General features: G+C 35.7%; 1 protein-coding gene across 7 annotated transcripts in view; it reads left to right on the top strand.

Moving 5' to 3' along the window:
- Window positions 1-18039, top strand: part of LOC112055642 (RILP-like protein homolog) — a 34497-nt gene that overhangs the window by 2422 nt on the left and 14036 nt on the right. For 5 of the 7 annotated variants that reach the window (XM_024095835.2, XM_024095832.2, XM_052882923.1 and 2 more), the window contains exons 2-3: window positions 4011-4143; window positions 5914-6053. In XM_024095835.2, coding sequence (XP_023951603.1) covers window positions 4011-4143; window positions 5914-6053 — 273 coding nt within the window. The remainder of the gene's footprint in view (window positions 1-4010; window positions 4144-5913; window positions 6054-18039) is intronic. The other 2 variants (XM_052882924.1, XM_024095833.2) reach the window with 1 other exon arrangement.

Below are 18039 nucleotides of genomic sequence, written 5' to 3'. Positions count from 1 at the left end.
TAAAATTGTAGTCAAGGGCTAAACTTGTAAAAAAAGTCTACTGAGTGTATAAAATATATTAAATATTAGTATAATTGTAGATATAGTTGAGTTACAAGTGTCAACTTTTAACTAAGATCAAGGACAATATGCCAATTGTAGAGTTTGTTATGATATTTGAAAACTACTCTTCAAAGCTGTGATCAAGTAAATCTCATATTTACTTTTAAGATGAAACTATATTATTGAAATAGGTATTTTTACTTATTGTAGTTTGTTGTTTACGTGAACTAGTTTTCCTCTAAGATCTTCTTTGAAAATTGTACTTATAATTCTAACAATAATAAATACCAAGAGTTTATTTCACTGAAATGTTATTATACATAATTTAGTTCTAAATTACAAAATTAGCTACTATTATCCTACAAGCATTTTTATTACATCATTACACAGTCATGGAAACAATAGAAACAATTAATTGATGTAAAGAACAGGGTACTCTGTTTTAAAATTCTTAATAATACAAAGCCATTTTGGTTCCTCATTACATTTTTACTGCAAAGAAATATGCAATGCAATATATGCAATGACTCCAGCTTTTTTTCCCTATTATCTACATACAATTTGGGTATCTCTAAGTCAACAATGAATAGGCCATCAATATAAATCGTTAGATGGGCCCCTCCATTAAAGAAAGCACATCTTATCTTAGTATGTACCAAGTGCATGCTGTGAGTGGATGTGGACTTAAGAAAACATTTACTGTTTTTTCTTATTTTAATCCCTGAATTATGCCTTTGTGGTCATTTTGGAAGTGTAAAAACACAAGCCACAACATGAATAAAGAGAAATGTGTTACGAGTGATGACATACTCAATGTGCAAAACCAATGACAATTCTGCGACACTTGCGACACACACTAGGCCCATCTAATGATCTATGGTCAATGGAATAGGTATATTTTAGGCAAGCACATTTCTTCATAAGTTACATCATTTCTTATCATCAGGCATGATTGTGGTCAAATGCTAGCTTATGTTATAAAAAAAAAAATGTGACAATGTGATAATAAAAAAAAACCAGGATAACATTCTTTTGGGTAGGTATATTTTTAGACTGGACATGTTTGAAATCTGTACAATAATGTAAAATGACTTAATAAATTGATGTAGATATTTAACTTTTTTTTGTAAAATAATAATAATATCTTTTTCAAAATATGACCAATATTCCCGTTTTTCCTGTTTACTTCCAATTAGTCAGAATTAACAGTGTTAGGAATGATATAAACAATATTCCAGTGAATAGAGATCAAGCAATCTTTTGTTGATGAACCTACGTGTAGTCCCTTTACTGTGGAGTTATTGCAGCTTTGACTTTAACTTAAAACAGTTGGTTTTTTATGTAAATACAAGCTGACGCCGCGCGGTTTCACCCGCGTGGTTTCCTTTCCCATAAGAATACAGAGCAATAATGTAGCTTTCCTAGCCTATAGCCTTCCTCGATAAATGGGCTATCTAACACTGAAAGAATTTTTTAAATCAGACCAGTAGTTCCAGAGATTAGCACATTTAATCAATCAAACAAACAAACAAACTCTTCAGCTTTATAATATTATTTAATTTGAAAATATAAATAATAATAATCCATTTTTTTCCTATTATACTAAAAATTAAATAACTTTATAATTCTAATATTTTAAGAAAAATACATAAATACAGATAAAGATGTAATTTGACTCTATATGTGTATCTTTAATGCAATTTGATAACATGTAACTGCCTTGACCAATATGTAGAACATTATATTCACAATTATGAATGAAGGAATTGCCTTGTTATTAAATTCTTTAATGAACAGAGTACTTATTGAATATTACTACATATGAATATGGTATAACAGATGATGATGACATATTGCCTCTTTGGTCCAGTGGTAAGGTTTGGATCACAAGGTCCTGAGTTGGTCTATGAATTGAATTTTTGAGCTGTCTTCCAAATAATTCTCAGTAGTAACTCAGAGTTGGGAAGTTGATAGTGTTACAATCCCATGCCACTGTTCAATCATTAGTTTAGTCTACTAATTTTAGTCTATTAACCATATATTCATTTATTATAGTTAACTTGAAATCAACAACTGCATTTTTCGTATTCTGTAAAGCCCATTTAACGAAAATCAGTTTCAAACAAACATCATCCCGTGTCCACTGACAACCCTTTCTGGATAGAGGTGCTTGGAGGCCATTGGATCAGTTTCCAGCTTCACACAGGAAGTAAAACTATAAGAAATTGTAATTGTTATCAATTGTAAATTATAATACTGTATGACTTTTTTATTTCAAAAGAGCAACTGTTGAGTTTCTTCGGGGTAGAATCTTTACAAATAGTCAACTGACATATCAAAAGTGCTTGTAAATTGAGCCTACTTCAAATAAATGAATTTTGATTTAGAGTAGGTAGACAATGTCCACTTATCATTGTGATTTTTGTTAACATTGGGCTTTAAGGAATACAAAAAATGCATTTGTTATTGATTTGATGTTAATTATACTAGGTAGCTAAGGTTAAGTAGCTACCTAATATACTTAATTAACATATTATAACTGGGCAATTCACTAACTTTGATGTAGTTACGTTAAAAAAAGTTAGTAAAGTGGCCGGCAGCTGGTCATAATTATCATCTCATTGTTATAGAATTACAGCGCCAAACATCATCATGCCAACCTGCATTGTAGTAGTGTGGTGGGTTTAAGCTACAAATTCCCTGTTTTATAAAGCGAGACGCCTCGTCCTATAGCACATCCCAAAGAATGGTTACAGTTGTACATACATAGTATATACTTCACTCAAAAATATTCTTTGTGGTTAATGAATACTTACGAGACAAAACTCCAAAAAATATAACTTTGTTCAAACTAATGATATCATATTTTTTTTAACTCACTTAGTTAATTAAGTAAAGGAATGAATAAGAATGTAATTTATTAACATAATAAACATAAAACTGTCCCGACGTAAAATTCTGAGTATAATGAGGTGAGGAAAGGTCATCTGTTTAATATGAAAGGCTTCCCAGGTGTACTGAATTACTTTTCTAACAAAGTCCATGTGTCGAGGTAAAATTTTAACTGCGATGAACTGCGTAAAAAGTATACCTACACCTAAATATTTTCGAGTCAATATCTCCAGTGGGTCAGAGATGCCCGTTACGAGATAAGTTTGTCTACGTATTTTGTTGCGGTAGGACGAAAGAGACGTTAAAATATCGCTCTATCTTTTTGTTGCGGTAGGACGAAAGAGACGTTAAAATATCGCTCTATCTTTTTGTTGCGGTAGGACGAAAGAGACGTTAAAATATCGCTCTATCTTTTTGTTGCGGTAGGACGAAAGAGGCGTTAAAATATCGCTCTATCTTTTTGTTGCGGTAGGACGAAAGAGACGTTAAAATATCGCTCTATCTTTTTGTTGCGGTAGGACGAAAGAGACGTTAAAATATCGCTCTATCTTTTTGTTGCGGTAGGACGAAAGAGGCGTTAAAATATCGCTCTATCTTTTTTTAGGTAGGACGAATACGATACGTTATAATATAACCTGCATACCACAGAATGTTCTTAATTCTCTGCGTGTGTGAAGTCTGCCAATTCGCATTGGGCCAGCGTGGTGGACTAGCCTAAGATCGGTTTCAGACTAGCGTTTTATACGCGCGTAAGAGCTCATTTTTTGAAGTGGATGTAGGCGCTTATAGGCGCAACTTTTGGCATACGCTCGTACAAGCGTTGACGCGCTCCAAAGCTCGTCCGTTAACGTGAGTCCGGTTTTTTGAAGCGCGTAATGTAGCACGCGTGTAAGCGCGTATGCTGAAACGATGTTGGCACAAAAAATACACTAGTCTGAAATCACTAACTATAGTTTGATAATGATGATCGATAATATAATGCCCTCCAAAAAAAATCCAAATATTTTCAATACATACAAATTTGACCTGATATAGTTTTTGATTCGTTGTATTTACTGTTGTCGTTTGTTATTCAGGAAATAGAAGCAATCGAGGAGCAATGGCGGACGGAGTCAGCCGAGCTGGTCACGGCGGTCGCCAGGCTCCAGGACGAGAACAAACGCCTGCGGAGGACTGTCAACTCGCCCGCGGACGGTGAGTTCTGGAAATGTATGTCGTCCTCGTATTGTTTATCGGGTGTGGTTTGTATGGGGTAGCACAAGGTTGAATGTAAGTGCACTGCGTATTTCGCGAAAACTAAGGGTTTATTGGGGTTAATATCCAATGCTTTGTGGGGAACGATCTTGATCAGACTATTGGTGGCAGGTAGCACAATAAAATAAATAAAAAATCTTCTATTGAGCTTAAAAATTTTCATACAAATGTAGGATTTTTGAAAAATTAATATCATTGAAAAATTTCGTGTTACAACTGCCAGATCTCTTCTTTTAGGAGCGCTTTTCTAGGCCATATCTAAAGCTGAAATTTCCCAGTTTATTTGCATTTCTAATCTAAGCCGATTTTTCTGACATAATGATTGTGGTAATAATATGTACTGTAGTTTAGTCCATTGAACCCCCACTAACTTGGTTTTAGCTTTCTACTGACCTCTATCCCACTTCACATAAAAAAATAATTGCGTCCTCTAAGAGACGCAACCCCAGATGTAACTTTTCAATGGACTAGTTGGGATGTTGACGGTATTGTCACACCATATGGACGGTATTGGCACAGCACATGGACAGTATTGGCACACCACATGGACAGTACTGGCACACAAAATGGACGGTATTGGCACACCCTCAAGCCTCGGAGACCGTATGAAGACATCGATCCTACGCCTGTTCTACTCGGTAGTCTCGGTGTGTTGTTTCAAACTATGAAAGAGGCAATAGTGTAGAGGATACACACACTTGTGCACTATAAATCCTTCTGGACAGATGTTAAAGACAAGCTCAAAATGGAGATATGCCGCTCTGACCAAAATTCAGTGTAGAGGATATTATTACACTATCGTATATTAAACGTTATCGGTACCTGAATTCTAATTCTACGCGTACTTACATACGTAAGCACGTTTATTGAGGTCCGATTTAATGTTATGGTTAGTATCTGTAGGGTAAACGAAAATATATTGGGGAATAAAACTATATTACTTATGTATTATGTACTCGTATACTCGTATCTATATTTCTATACTAATATTATGAAAAAGAGATTTATATTTTTGTATGAACTACAAAGAATTAATTAAAAAAAATATTTTTTTAGTTGCTTTCGTGTGCTCGGTTTTTTTCTGGCCCTAGACGGGATTCTCTAGCAATTGCTTAAATATCTTATAGGCTATTCCAGGACTGGGTCCAACCCTAAAACGTATACCACGTACTGTTATATAAGACAGTAAGCGTGGTATTGACATTAAACTAACTATTTATATTGTTATAAAAAGTAAGCATTTGTATAAAGTTGTTACTATAGTATAAATAAAGGGTATTTGAGTTCAGTTTTGTTAGGCAGCGTGGATGCCGTCACGCTGCTAGTTGTGTTAATGATTTTGTGGTGTAATAATTGATCATAAATTGTTTAGTGTGGACATGGAGAACATGTCGGGCAGGGGAGATGAGTGTTAATGCATAATAAGGGGCTCCCTTAAACCTACACCCAAGTCACAAGTCCTGGGACCTGCTCATGATGTTTCCTCTACCACAAAATGATAGTACAACAACTTTCGCTGCTACCCGTCACGTTCTAATACGTTTTGACGCTTATGTCGTATCGCGGGTACTAGTGCATTCTAAAGGGATACCTTAAACCTACACCCAAGGTCACAAGTCCTGGGACCTGCTCATGATGTTTCCTCTACCACAAAATGATAGTACAACAACTTTCGCTGCTACCCGCCACGTTCTAATACGTTTTGACGTTGACGTCGTATCGCAGGTACCAGCGCCCCACCGTCGCCGGCACGGGAGCACGACCAGGAGGTGCTGTCGCGGCTGAGCAGCACGGCTGAGAAGCAGCGCTCCACGCTGCGCCACCAGGAGCTGCAGCTGCAGGAGAAGCAGCAACTTATTGATAGTGTGAGTACATAGTTTGACAATCAAGCCTTATTCCCATAGAGGTAGGCAGATACCACGTTCATCTACTTAATACGATCCTTGCGTATCTCTCTTGCTTCTTCCATTCTCATTAATCCTTTCGTACAGGTTCATCGGTTTAGTTTTATGTTAATTATTATTAAAATTAACATTTAAACTTATATCTTTAAAAAAAAACACATTGTGAAGCTCAGTCATGCCGAGCTTGAGCATGTGTTTTTTTGTAGTTTAAGATTAAAAATATCATATCGTAGAATTTTACATAAGATAGCAAGTAGATGCCTTGGAAGATGACACCATAAAAAAGTACGAGATCACATAGTATCAATAAATAAAAAAAAATAAATAAATAAAAAACCTTATTTTATAGCAGTTATATGATCTATGACTGCCTTCCGAATCCATGCCACCATATTACTGCACCGAAGATACAGAATCTCAAATGTCAGAGAGGTTCTAATATTAGTTAAATAATATATGAAAAATTGACGATTGGTGGCGTGTACCTACTTCATAGATGAAAATGCAGCAGGCCTACCTCTCATTTATCATTAACAACCCATATGCGTCTTACTGTTGAGCACGGGTCTCCTCTCAGAAAGCCAATCCAAGCTGACGATGATAAGTCGAAACTCTGCCTAGAACTATAAAAATAACAGAATACATTTACCACATTCCAGGAAATAAACCTATTGCATTCAAATAGTATCATGCCTGTGCGGAGTTTTCGTAATCCTTTATTGCGATATCTATTTCATTTATCGTATGTAACGTACATATAGCTCGTATGATACATCCTTGGAATAGAAATAATTTTGTAGTCAGCACAATACATAACTACAGAGTAACTTAAAACTATTAAGTATAGGTACAATTGTTTTTTTTTAATATTTTGCGTTAGGTAATAACAAACATAAAATAGAAATGGTTGGCAACTCAATCGTAAATATAAAATATCCTTTCATATAATTAAATTAGTTTTATTGTCTTGTTCCACAAAGTGTTCACTTTGCGTAAACGTATAATAAACACGTGGCGTGTCTAGTTAGGGATCGCATGCTAAATGTATAGTGTAATCAATACTAATATTATAAAGCTGAAGAGTTTGTTTGATTGAACGCGCTAATCTCAGGAACTACTGGTCTGATTTGAAAAATTCTTTCTGTGTTAGATAGCCCATTTATGGAGTAAGGCTATAGGCTATATATTATCCCTGTATTCCTACGGTAACGGGAACCAAGCGGGTAAAACCGCGAGGTGTCATCTAGTAGTATAATAATAGTAATATAGTCAGTTTGACTCGGACCATTAAAACAACCAAAGCCATTTCCAAAAGTAGGTAATCTATATATCTATTCACATAATATATAATGTACACATATTCCCGAAAAACATCCTCCTTCGGTAGTCGGATAAATGGCGAAGTTTTGTTATCCTTATACTGTTACTAGCTTATACCGCGTGGTTTCACCCGCGTGGTTCCCGTTCCCGTAGGAATACGGGGATAATATATAGCCTATAGCCTTCTACGATAAATGTGCTATCGAACACTAAGAATTTTTCAAATCGGACCAGTAGTTCCCGAGATTAGCGCGTTCAAACAAACTAACAAACAAACTCTTCAGCTTTACAATATTAGTATAGATGAATGTTTATTCAGTTTTGTTTATGTAACTGCTCTCCGCCGCTCAAATAGTTCTGACCGTTTCATTAAACAGCAATTTACTTTTACTTTTTTGCTAAATTATTCATATCTATAGTTTCATAACACGCTAATATCGCATCTCATAAGATATTGTAAAATTCTGAGTGGGATGGTTTTATTAGCGTTCCGTAGCAGTAGTAATAAAACGTGAGCATTATATAGAATTTTAACGCCAATCTTTGTGATTGGGGTGCGTTTGCAACTACCTACTATTGCCTTGCCTTAGTTTGATCACAATATTCTTTATTTTTTTTAGAAATGCAAAAAAAAAAACTCTATAATCTTGTTTCTCATCGTCAAAGTTATTGTATTTAAAATGCAATCGTGATGCAAAAAAATAGAACGTAGTTTATTTAAAAAATAGTACTGTTTTCTACATTAACTACGTTCTACTTTTTTGCATCACCAATAAGTCTAATAAATAAGAAATATAGAAATAAAAAAATCTCTCATAAGTTAATGATAATGAGGTCGACAGAGAAGGGTGACAAATTGAATGCCATCGTGAACGTATAAGTATTACCTTTGTGCGGAACACTCATATCACAACCCATACTCGCGGCTGACCGTCTTAATTATTATGTAAGGCTAATTAATCGTGTGTGTCCTAGAGATAACGTTCCATAATAGTCGTAACTGTGCTTTTTTGGTTCTGTATTAGAAATCTACATATTAAGTTGCTTTAGTTAGTAGATGCCTCGTTGACAATGCTTAGTGTGAATAGTGTGTGGGTTGCCGACTGAGTCAATTAAGGAAATGAATTAATTAATGAATATCTAAACTAAGACCTCGTTAGCGCAGACAATCATGTTTCCCGATTTTATAGTATGTAGGTACGCGTATGAAATTTAAATGTATATTTATCTACTCAGAGTAGCTAGGTACTAGCAGAGTCCTAAGTCCGAATCGAAGAAAACAGTACTACCTTCCAAAACGGTGGTAGAGTTTTTACAAATAATCAACTGACAAGCCTACTTGAATTTTGGTTTTTTGATTTGATATTGACGTAGTAGATAGATGATAAATAATTTGATAACTTAAATCTAGCGTTTAGAACAAAAAAATAAATTTTAATCTAACGATAGAGACTTCATGGTTTGGTAAAGTGTTTTGGGTGTAAACATTGAAAACCTGCCATCGATTCTATAAGTTTAGTAAGTAAACGTGCTAGGATTTGTGCAATGATCCAGTTTGTCTGATTATTATTATCCTACGTCATATAGATAGAAATTCTTAAAATTTTAATCGAAAAATACCTTACATAAAATTCATTATCATCATCATTATCAATCCATATTCGGTTCACTGCTGAGCACGAGCCTTTTCACGGCTCACAGAATCAGAGGGGTTAGGCCAATAGTCCACCACGCTGGTCCACGTAGAGAATTAAGAAAATTCTCGGGTATGCAGTTTTCCTCACGATGTTTTTCCTTAACCGTTTGAGACACGTTATATTTAATTTACCTACTCGCAATATATTTTTTAAGGTACAAAACTTGATATTTAAAACACTTATCCAATAAACAGGTGGGTGAAGGTCGTTTCTAATACTGATCTTGAGACTAAATATTACTCAAATAGGTAGTGTTGGTTTCGTGCAAACGCAATTTAAGTAATAGATAGATTATACACTATCATACAATGAATCTTTTTTGTTCAATGTAATAGTGTAATGTAATGTAACATGTAAAATTACACACAAGCGTAAATAAACGCCGGTCCGATGATCTCATTCCTCGCCAAATTACATCACAATTTTACCTAAGAGAATGAATGACACGCCCGACCTAAACTTTTACGACACGCTCACCTTTGCTTGGCTAATCTGGTATGACGTCTGTACGACCAAACAACCCCTGCAAAGGTTCATTGTTAAAGGGTAAATGTTTATAACACCGTAAAGGTCTTCTGGCCATTGTTTGTTACTATTTGGTAGGCGCCAAAGATATTACGGTACGATACGATGTTTAAGAAATTAAATATCACGTGTCTCAAACGGTGAAGGAAAAACATCGCCAGGAAACCTACAAACCAGAGAATTTTCTTAATTCTCTGCGTGTGTGAAGTCTGCCAATCCGCATTGGTCCAGCGTGGTAGACTATTGGCATAACCCCTCTCATTCTCGAGCTGAGCAGTGAGCCGAATGCGGTAATGACAAAGATATTACACTGAGGCTTAGTTATACAAGCACTGTTGAAACTGTGAGCTTTATTTGTAAAGACTACCGGTTTAGAAGGCAGGTTTTGCTGAGAAGAGCCGGTAATATAATGGAAACCATGATTTAATCTACCTCATCATCATCATCATCATCATATCAGCCGATGGACGTCCACTGCAGGACGGCCATTTGTAGGGACTTCCAAACATCACGATACTGAGCCATCTGCATCCAGCGAATCCCTGCGACTCGCTTGATGTCGTCAGTCCACCTGGTGGAGGGTCGACCAACACTGCGCTTACTAGTGCCGGGTCGCTATTCCAGCACTTTGGGACCCCAACGTCCATCGGCTCTTCGAACTTAATTTATCTAATTTAATATTAATAATGTAAGAGGTATATTATTATATCGATTAATAGAAAGTAAAATATTTGCACACGTGTATTTTGAAATCTGGCCGCATGACGGAATGAGCGATTGCAGTAGTTAACAGCATTAAATACACAACACACTATGACGATATACGATACATAATGAAAACTATATATGACGCATATATTACCAGCTACTACCATATTTTGCTTGTCTGTCTTTTTTTATCTTCAATTTGAAGCTAATATTTAACACCAACTGCTTATTTAGTATTTCTGGAACGTGGTGGCTTTGGAAGGTAGCAGGTTTCAAGGCTCAAGATCCTCAATTGTCTAATTTCCATACTAGGGTAGTTGAGTCATATCAAATGTAACATAAACAATATTAATTTAGTGTACCTACATGGAATAAGGGTCCAAAATATATCGATATCAATAATTTATTAAAGGATTTCATATATACAAAACGTAATTTAAAAATTATGTATTTAATAAACTTTTCTAAACGTCAATAACGCTGTCGTCCATTTTGTGACGTCACGATGTTACTTTATGGAATAAACGTCAAAGTAATTATTAACTAATTTTGTCAAACATGCAGTAGGTAACGGTTTAGTGTTAACATCATGAAACAGTTAAGTCAATAAGTTAGTAGTTTTGGCTCGTATTATCAAAAAAATTAAATTTTGTGTATTTATGTATCAAAAATATATAATATTTATTTTTATATCTAGTAGAACGCTAACGATCAATTTAAGACCTAAATTGTTCATTATTAAGTTTTTACTCGATGTTATGAATGAATGAATAAATAAATTAAGCTATTAAGATTCACCATTTTAGATCTGTAGATCCAGGTCTCTTGGGATGAGATTATCGGGCCCTATGTGTTTCTATAAGTAATCTATTTGTGTCATTATATTGTTCCTACCAAATCCATTCAGCGGTTTTGAAGTTACAAATAGTGTAACCAACCCGACATACATATAATGATCTTCTAAAATAGTAATTGAGTTCCGTGATAATAAAATTTTTGTTTATGTAATAGTTGATTACATGTATAGTTTAAATAAGTATAGAAGTTTTATCCCAAATACAAGTGAAAGTAAAATGGAGCACTAGATAATAAATCAACAGTTACTTTATAACGAGATTATCTTTGGTTTTGTTTAATTTGTTCGCCTGCAATAAAGATATTATTAGTGCGGTTGTAGGCATATTATTATCAAATTTAAATTCGAGATCAACGAACGTAATCGTTAATTACTAAACTTTGGTTATCTATGTATCAATATTTTATTTTTGTTTTATATTTTTTCTGTAGCATCTTTAATGAGACCGAGCAGTCTCACCTTGCAGTAAAAGATATATATATATATCAATATATAGTTACATATAGATTAATATTATAGAGGTAAAGTTTGTGGTATTGTGGTGGATAATCTCTGTATCTACTGAATCGATTTTGAAAATTCTTTTACCACTAGACAGCCACGTAATTTTCGAGTGTCATCGGCTATATTTTATCCTCATAAGTATTCTCACGGGAACTTCGCGGGTGAAACTGGAATCGGCTAGTTATAAAATATAAATGAAATTTTAAATCTTTCGTTGTTTTAGTCTTAAAAGAAAAAAGAGAATGGTATATTTTACCTCAGCCGCTAGTGGTCGTCAATATGTCTATTTTTCTTCATGAGATATTATACTGTAGACGCCAGGATCACCGAAACCATTATAATTTTTAATATATATTTTTTGAGTGTCCTCGATACTGCCAAGAATTAGCATAAATACACATAAGAGCGAGTAAGACAATGGACAACCCTGCTCTTGAAAGATTGGGCAGATTAAAAATATAATGGCTCCTAAAATTATTAATGAATTTTCACGTCACGACCAAACTCTCCGAAAGTGATAACGCCTACATCAGCCAGAATATTCGTTAAATCTTAAAAAGTAAAAGCTCGGAGTTGTTTTTACCTCTAAAAGTTACCTAGTGGAATCCCGCGAATTCGTCCACATGGACATGTATATCGAATAACAATTTTTTTACCTCCAATTTTAATTAAGTATAATCAATCATTTAGTGAACAGCCCAGCTGTTTAGTTTGAATGCTGCTCTACCTAACAGCCGGAAAGAAACCCGATAGTTACGTACTTACCTGGAAGTTGAGTTTAGTTTACATTCTCAAATTTCCTATTGGTGTTCAATTTTGGCGCCCGAAAAGTAAATCGAACCTTTGTCGCTAAAGTATACCGATTGAAATAACCGCTATAAATAAAAAATACGACCTAAAACAGGGCAGGGACACTTGTGACCTTGGAATCAGAACAAAACATGAATATTGAGTAGATCAATTGTAATGATTGTATATTTTCAAAAATTAGGTATCTTTATATTCGAAAGAAAGAAAGAAAGAAAACAAATTTATATTTTGTTCAGATTTCATAATTACTGACATACATTACCCTAAAGAGAGCCGTGATAGTACAGTGGAAATGACCTCTGCCTCCGATTCCGGAGGGTGTGGGTTCGAATCTGGTCTGGAACATGCACCTCCAACTTTCCAGTTGTGTGCATTTTAAGAAATTAAATATCACCACATCACATCACACCATGCTGGCCCAATGCGGATTGGCAGACTTCACACACGCAGAGAATTAAGAAAATTCTCTGGTATGCAGGTTTCCTCACGATGTTTTCTTTCACCGTTTGCACCGGGGCATGCACACAACTTAAAAGTTGGAGGTGCATGCCCCGGACCGGATTCGAACCCACACCCTCCGGAATCGGAGGCAGAGGTCATATCCACTGGGCTATCACGGCTCTCTGGTTTTGCAGCATCTTTGCAGCAAATGACTTTGAATTTGCGTCAAATTTTGTATCACGCTATAAGAATTTTTCTTATGTTTGGGACAGCTTACCTTCGTCTAAATTCCATCCTTCGCCACTGCTAGACAACTATTATAACTATTATTATCATCTTATTTCGTGTTCATTCGTCAATGCAATTAAGCACGTATACATTTGTCTATTCAACTGTGAAAACAGTTCTGCTGGCGCTATTAAATTCTGCCGAGTCGCATGCATATTCAGTATTAAAGTTTTACATTTTGTTAGAACGTCGCTCGGTGGTTCGTGTGCATGCATAATCACATGGTGCTATTGTGACAAACAGTAACCGCTCGTTAGGTGAGTGCATGTCACATGACATGTAACGGGACGAGATTTAGATTAATGTACACATTACATTTCAACCCCTGGCTTAGAAGTGGGGTTTTACGAGTATTATCTACTATAGTGACAGCATAGTGTGAGCTGTGATAGTCCAGTGGATATGACCTCTGCCTCCGATTCCGGAGGGTGTGGGTTCGAATCCGGTCCGGGGCATGCACCTCCAACTTTTCAGTTGTGTGCATTTTAAGAAATTAAATATCACGTGTCTCAATCGGTGAAGGAAAACATCGTGAGGAAACCTGCATACCAGAGAATTATCTTAATTCTCTGCGTGTGTGAAGTCTGCCAATCCGCATTGGGCCAGCGTGGTGGACTATTGGCCTAACCCCTCTCATTCTGAGAGGAGACTCGAGCTCAGCAGTGAGCCGAATATGGGTTGATGACGATATACTATAGTCTGGCAAGTTCGGTGATATAGGGCGACAGGGGGAAAGACTGCGCGGGTATGAGGTCGTGCGTGCGGGGAAGTGACGTGCATCAGTCGTGGGTATTTCATTCATCGCTACACGCTCCCCGGCCCGCGCGCAACATCGGGAGTGTTACGAACGAAGTTTCCAAGCTATAGCGGACGCCCGCTGTTCTTTTCAAATCCCGCAGGAACTATTTTTTTTGGGGTGAGAAGCAGTCTATGTTATGCTTCAAGGATCCATTTATTTGTATACCAAATTTCACCAAAATCGGTTCAGTGCTTTAGCCGTGAATGGATAACAAACAGACAGAGACTTACTTTCACATTTACATTGTGTATGGATGTACAAATTGTTAATCAAAACCTTCCGTCGCGTCTTTTCTGTTTGTCTGCCAAAGACTACTGCACGAATTTTCATGCAGTTTTCACCTATAGATAGAGTGATTTATAAGGAAGAATAAATAAATGATGAAAATCTCTGCCGACAGGTAAATCTACCATACAAAACACTGTTTCCGTTCTAAGAGTTTGGTGGCTTGGAGTGTAACTTAAAGTTTTTTTTTTTTGATAAATACGAGTAGTTGTTGTGACGTCACAGTTTTGCAGCACCAGTTCTACTAATGGCAAATGGTGTCGCAGCGTATTTGACTGTTGCATTGAACCTAGATCAGTATCTCAAGGATCTCGCAAATTCATACTTAAGATACGGCTATCTTTATTGTGGGATCGTGTTAACCGAGTTTCAGAGAATTCAACATAAAACCGTTGAAAAAATTCCATAAAAATCCAATCTCGACAACAGTTAATTAGCGAACGAAACAATGTTCATTTAATCAATGCAAGTTTGATTTACCATAAGAAACATAATGGCTTCATATTTAAACATTTATGGCTGGTGGGAGGCTTCGGCCGTGGCTCGTTACCACTCTACCGGCAAAGACGTACCGCCAAGCGATTTAGCGTTCCGGTACGATGTCGTGTAGAAACTAAAGGAGTGTGGATTTTCATCCTCCTACTAACACCAACAAGTTAGCCCGCTTCCATCTTAAATTGCATCATCACTTGCCATCAGGTGAGGCCAAAATAAAACTGGGAAAAGGATAACTATTACGTGGGATAGGGGCTGATTCTCATGGAGATGAACTTGTATATAACTTAACATATTTTAAAGATTATAAGAGTATTTTAAAGCAAAGCTTACATAAATGCTCTAGCAGGGTTTGCCTAAGCTTATGTTATAGTAGCTGACGCCTCGCGGTTTCACCCGCGTGGTTCCCGATCCTGTAGAAATATGGGGATAATATATAGCCTAAATTCGCCTTCCTCGATAAATGGGCTATCTAACACTGAAAGAATTTTTCAAATCGGACCAGTTCCTGAGATTAGCGCGTTCAGCCAAACAAACAAACAAACTCTTCAGCTTTTATTATATCATTAACATTATTTGCTAGTAGGTGCGATGGCATTGAAAGCGAATCCATCACATGACTAGATACATCTAATGATAGCGGCATGCGGCACATGAAAGTAGTTGATTCGTTTCTGATGGATCTATTATCAGATAATTTACCTACTTGTTCTTGTTGTATGTTGTGTTTGTTATTCAGAGATAGAATGGAGCGGAAACTTTTTCTGAATATCGATAGTTTATTTTAATAGGTTGATAAGTTCCTTCCGTATTAGATCAAACAAAACTCAAATCGGTTGAGCTATTGCTGAGTTTAAATATTTACCTACTAAGGAACGTCAATTATTTTTAATCTATACTAATATTATAAAGCTGAAGAGTTTGTTTGTTTGTTTGTTTATTTGATTGAACGCGCTAATTTCAGGAACTACTGGTCCGATTTGAAAAGTTCTTTTAGTGTTAGATAGTCCATTTATCGAGGAAGGCTATAGGCTATATATTATCCCGGTATTCCCACGGGAACTGGAACCACGCGGGTGAAACCGCGCGGCATCAGCTAGTATAAAATATGTTTGTTGTGTTGGTATAAAATACATTAGGTACAGGTGTTGTTAAATCATGAGGCTTCGTCATTAACCGTCCGTGAATGGTGTCCGTGAATCATCTTTATATCTACATCTGTAACATAAACCTAATGCAGTAAATATAAATATATCTTGTTCTAGCCTGCAAGAAGCTTAGTAGTCATCATTTACAATGGGGACGATGACTAGGTTTGAATATATTGATTTTTATGATAAATTCGGGTAAATAAGGTCAATGTTAACTAGTTTATACATAACAAGCAAATATTGTCTGGATATTTGCAAAATAAATAAGATTATAAAATTTCAAAATCTATTAAAAATCGTTTATCGTAATTAAATGAAAATTCATACAATTTTAGCGTCCTTACGTTAAATGTGACATTTTTTAATAAATAAACTATAAACATAAACGCACAAATAACGAAGATATTAGTAATTTTGAAAACGCCCATAACCTGCGGCAGCGCCGCAAATTTGACCATTTAAATCCGAAAGTAATGATCGCAGATAGTTACCCTGTTACTTTTAAAAAATTGCTTTACTATTATCATATTCTTAATTCATATAAAATTTTAAAAACTGTCATCATCCCTATTGCATAATTGCGTTTTTCTGTTAATAGTAACACAACTAATCTAAAGGATACATTACCTTACCTAATCTTAGTACATTACGTTTTATACAAAATTAACACCTGAGTTAGAGTAAAAGAAATGTACCTGAGTCATAACTAACACATTCAACAATCTGTATAAATAAAAAACCGGCCAAGTGCGTGTTGGGCCACGCGCAGTGTAGGATTCCGTAATTAAATTAGCACTTTAAACCCTTGTTTAATCCATAAAAATACCAATAACGACACCCCGCACCATGTGATAAACGATAAAAAATTCATCCTCTTTAAATTTTTTTTTTTTTATTTTTTCCAAGTTAGCCCTTGACTACAATCTCACCTGATGGTAAGTGATGATGCAGTCTAAGATGGAAGCAGGCTAACTTGTTAGGAGGAGGATGAAAATCTACACCCCTTTCGGTTTCTACACGGCATCGTACCGGAACGCTAAATCGCTTGGCGGTACGTCTTTGCCGGTAGGGTGGTAACTAGCCACGGCCGAAGCCTCCCACCAGCCAAATGTAGGGACCCTAAAAATAATATTTATCAAGATTTTATTATACGACTTTGTTTACATTTTTAATGTTCATACTCATAACTATATTTATGCTTATGCTAATTTTATTGCTTTCTAGTATTTTTTTTAGTGTATAATTTTATGAGTAAAATGTTATAATAGTATATAATTATGTATCTATATCTCATTTTTATAATGAAAAAGAACCTTAGTTATTGGATGCCAATATTCGGACATGACTATTGACTTCGTCGATCAGTTTTTCCATTTATTGAAGTATGTTTGATTACAATTAATATTGTTGTACGTAAATAAATTATGTGTAATTAGTAATTATTGTATGCCCTGTTCGATCAAACACTAATGTTTATTTCAGTGGTAACTTAGTGAACTGAAAAGTCTATTGTACCGTAACCAGAGCGCGACTGGCGAATTTGCGGCGTTAAAATCGTGACCTTCGTATATGAAACCAATAAACGTAGAGCTCGATGAAAATTCATTGTATTACGTGTGTTTTCATTAACCGCGAGAAGGAATAACGCGCCACCTATCGTGGTAGTTTTAGTTCTAGTTCTGTACTTTTAGAAAATGGATAGTCTCGAAACCCGTACCCCCGTCCGTTCTACGGGAGAAGAACATATAAAGATCTCCTTGTCGGATTCGGGAACCGAAGGTTCCGTACAAATTTTCAATTTAATATTATTATTACTCTAGTTTTTATTTTAAAGAGATTACAAGAGACATATGATTGACTAGTGGATTCCCGCGACTTCGCCTGTCCTTAGGCCTTTTTAATCCGGCCCTGTCGCAAAATTCGTTCTTAGCAGACGTCTTACTATAAAGTACCTCCCTGTCAAATTTTATCTCTGTATGTCGAGCGGTTTTAGAGATTTCGTGATGAGTGACCTTTCGCATTAATATATTAAGAAGATAATGATGATGATGGTGAACCCAATTATATA

Source organism: Bicyclus anynana, chromosome 8 (assembly GCF_947172395.1).
Source record: "Bicyclus anynana chromosome 8, ilBicAnyn1.1, whole genome shotgun sequence".
NCBI lineage: Eukaryota > Metazoa > Arthropoda > Insecta > Lepidoptera > Nymphalidae > Bicyclus > Bicyclus anynana.
This window is presented reverse-complemented; position numbering and strand designations above follow the sequence as displayed.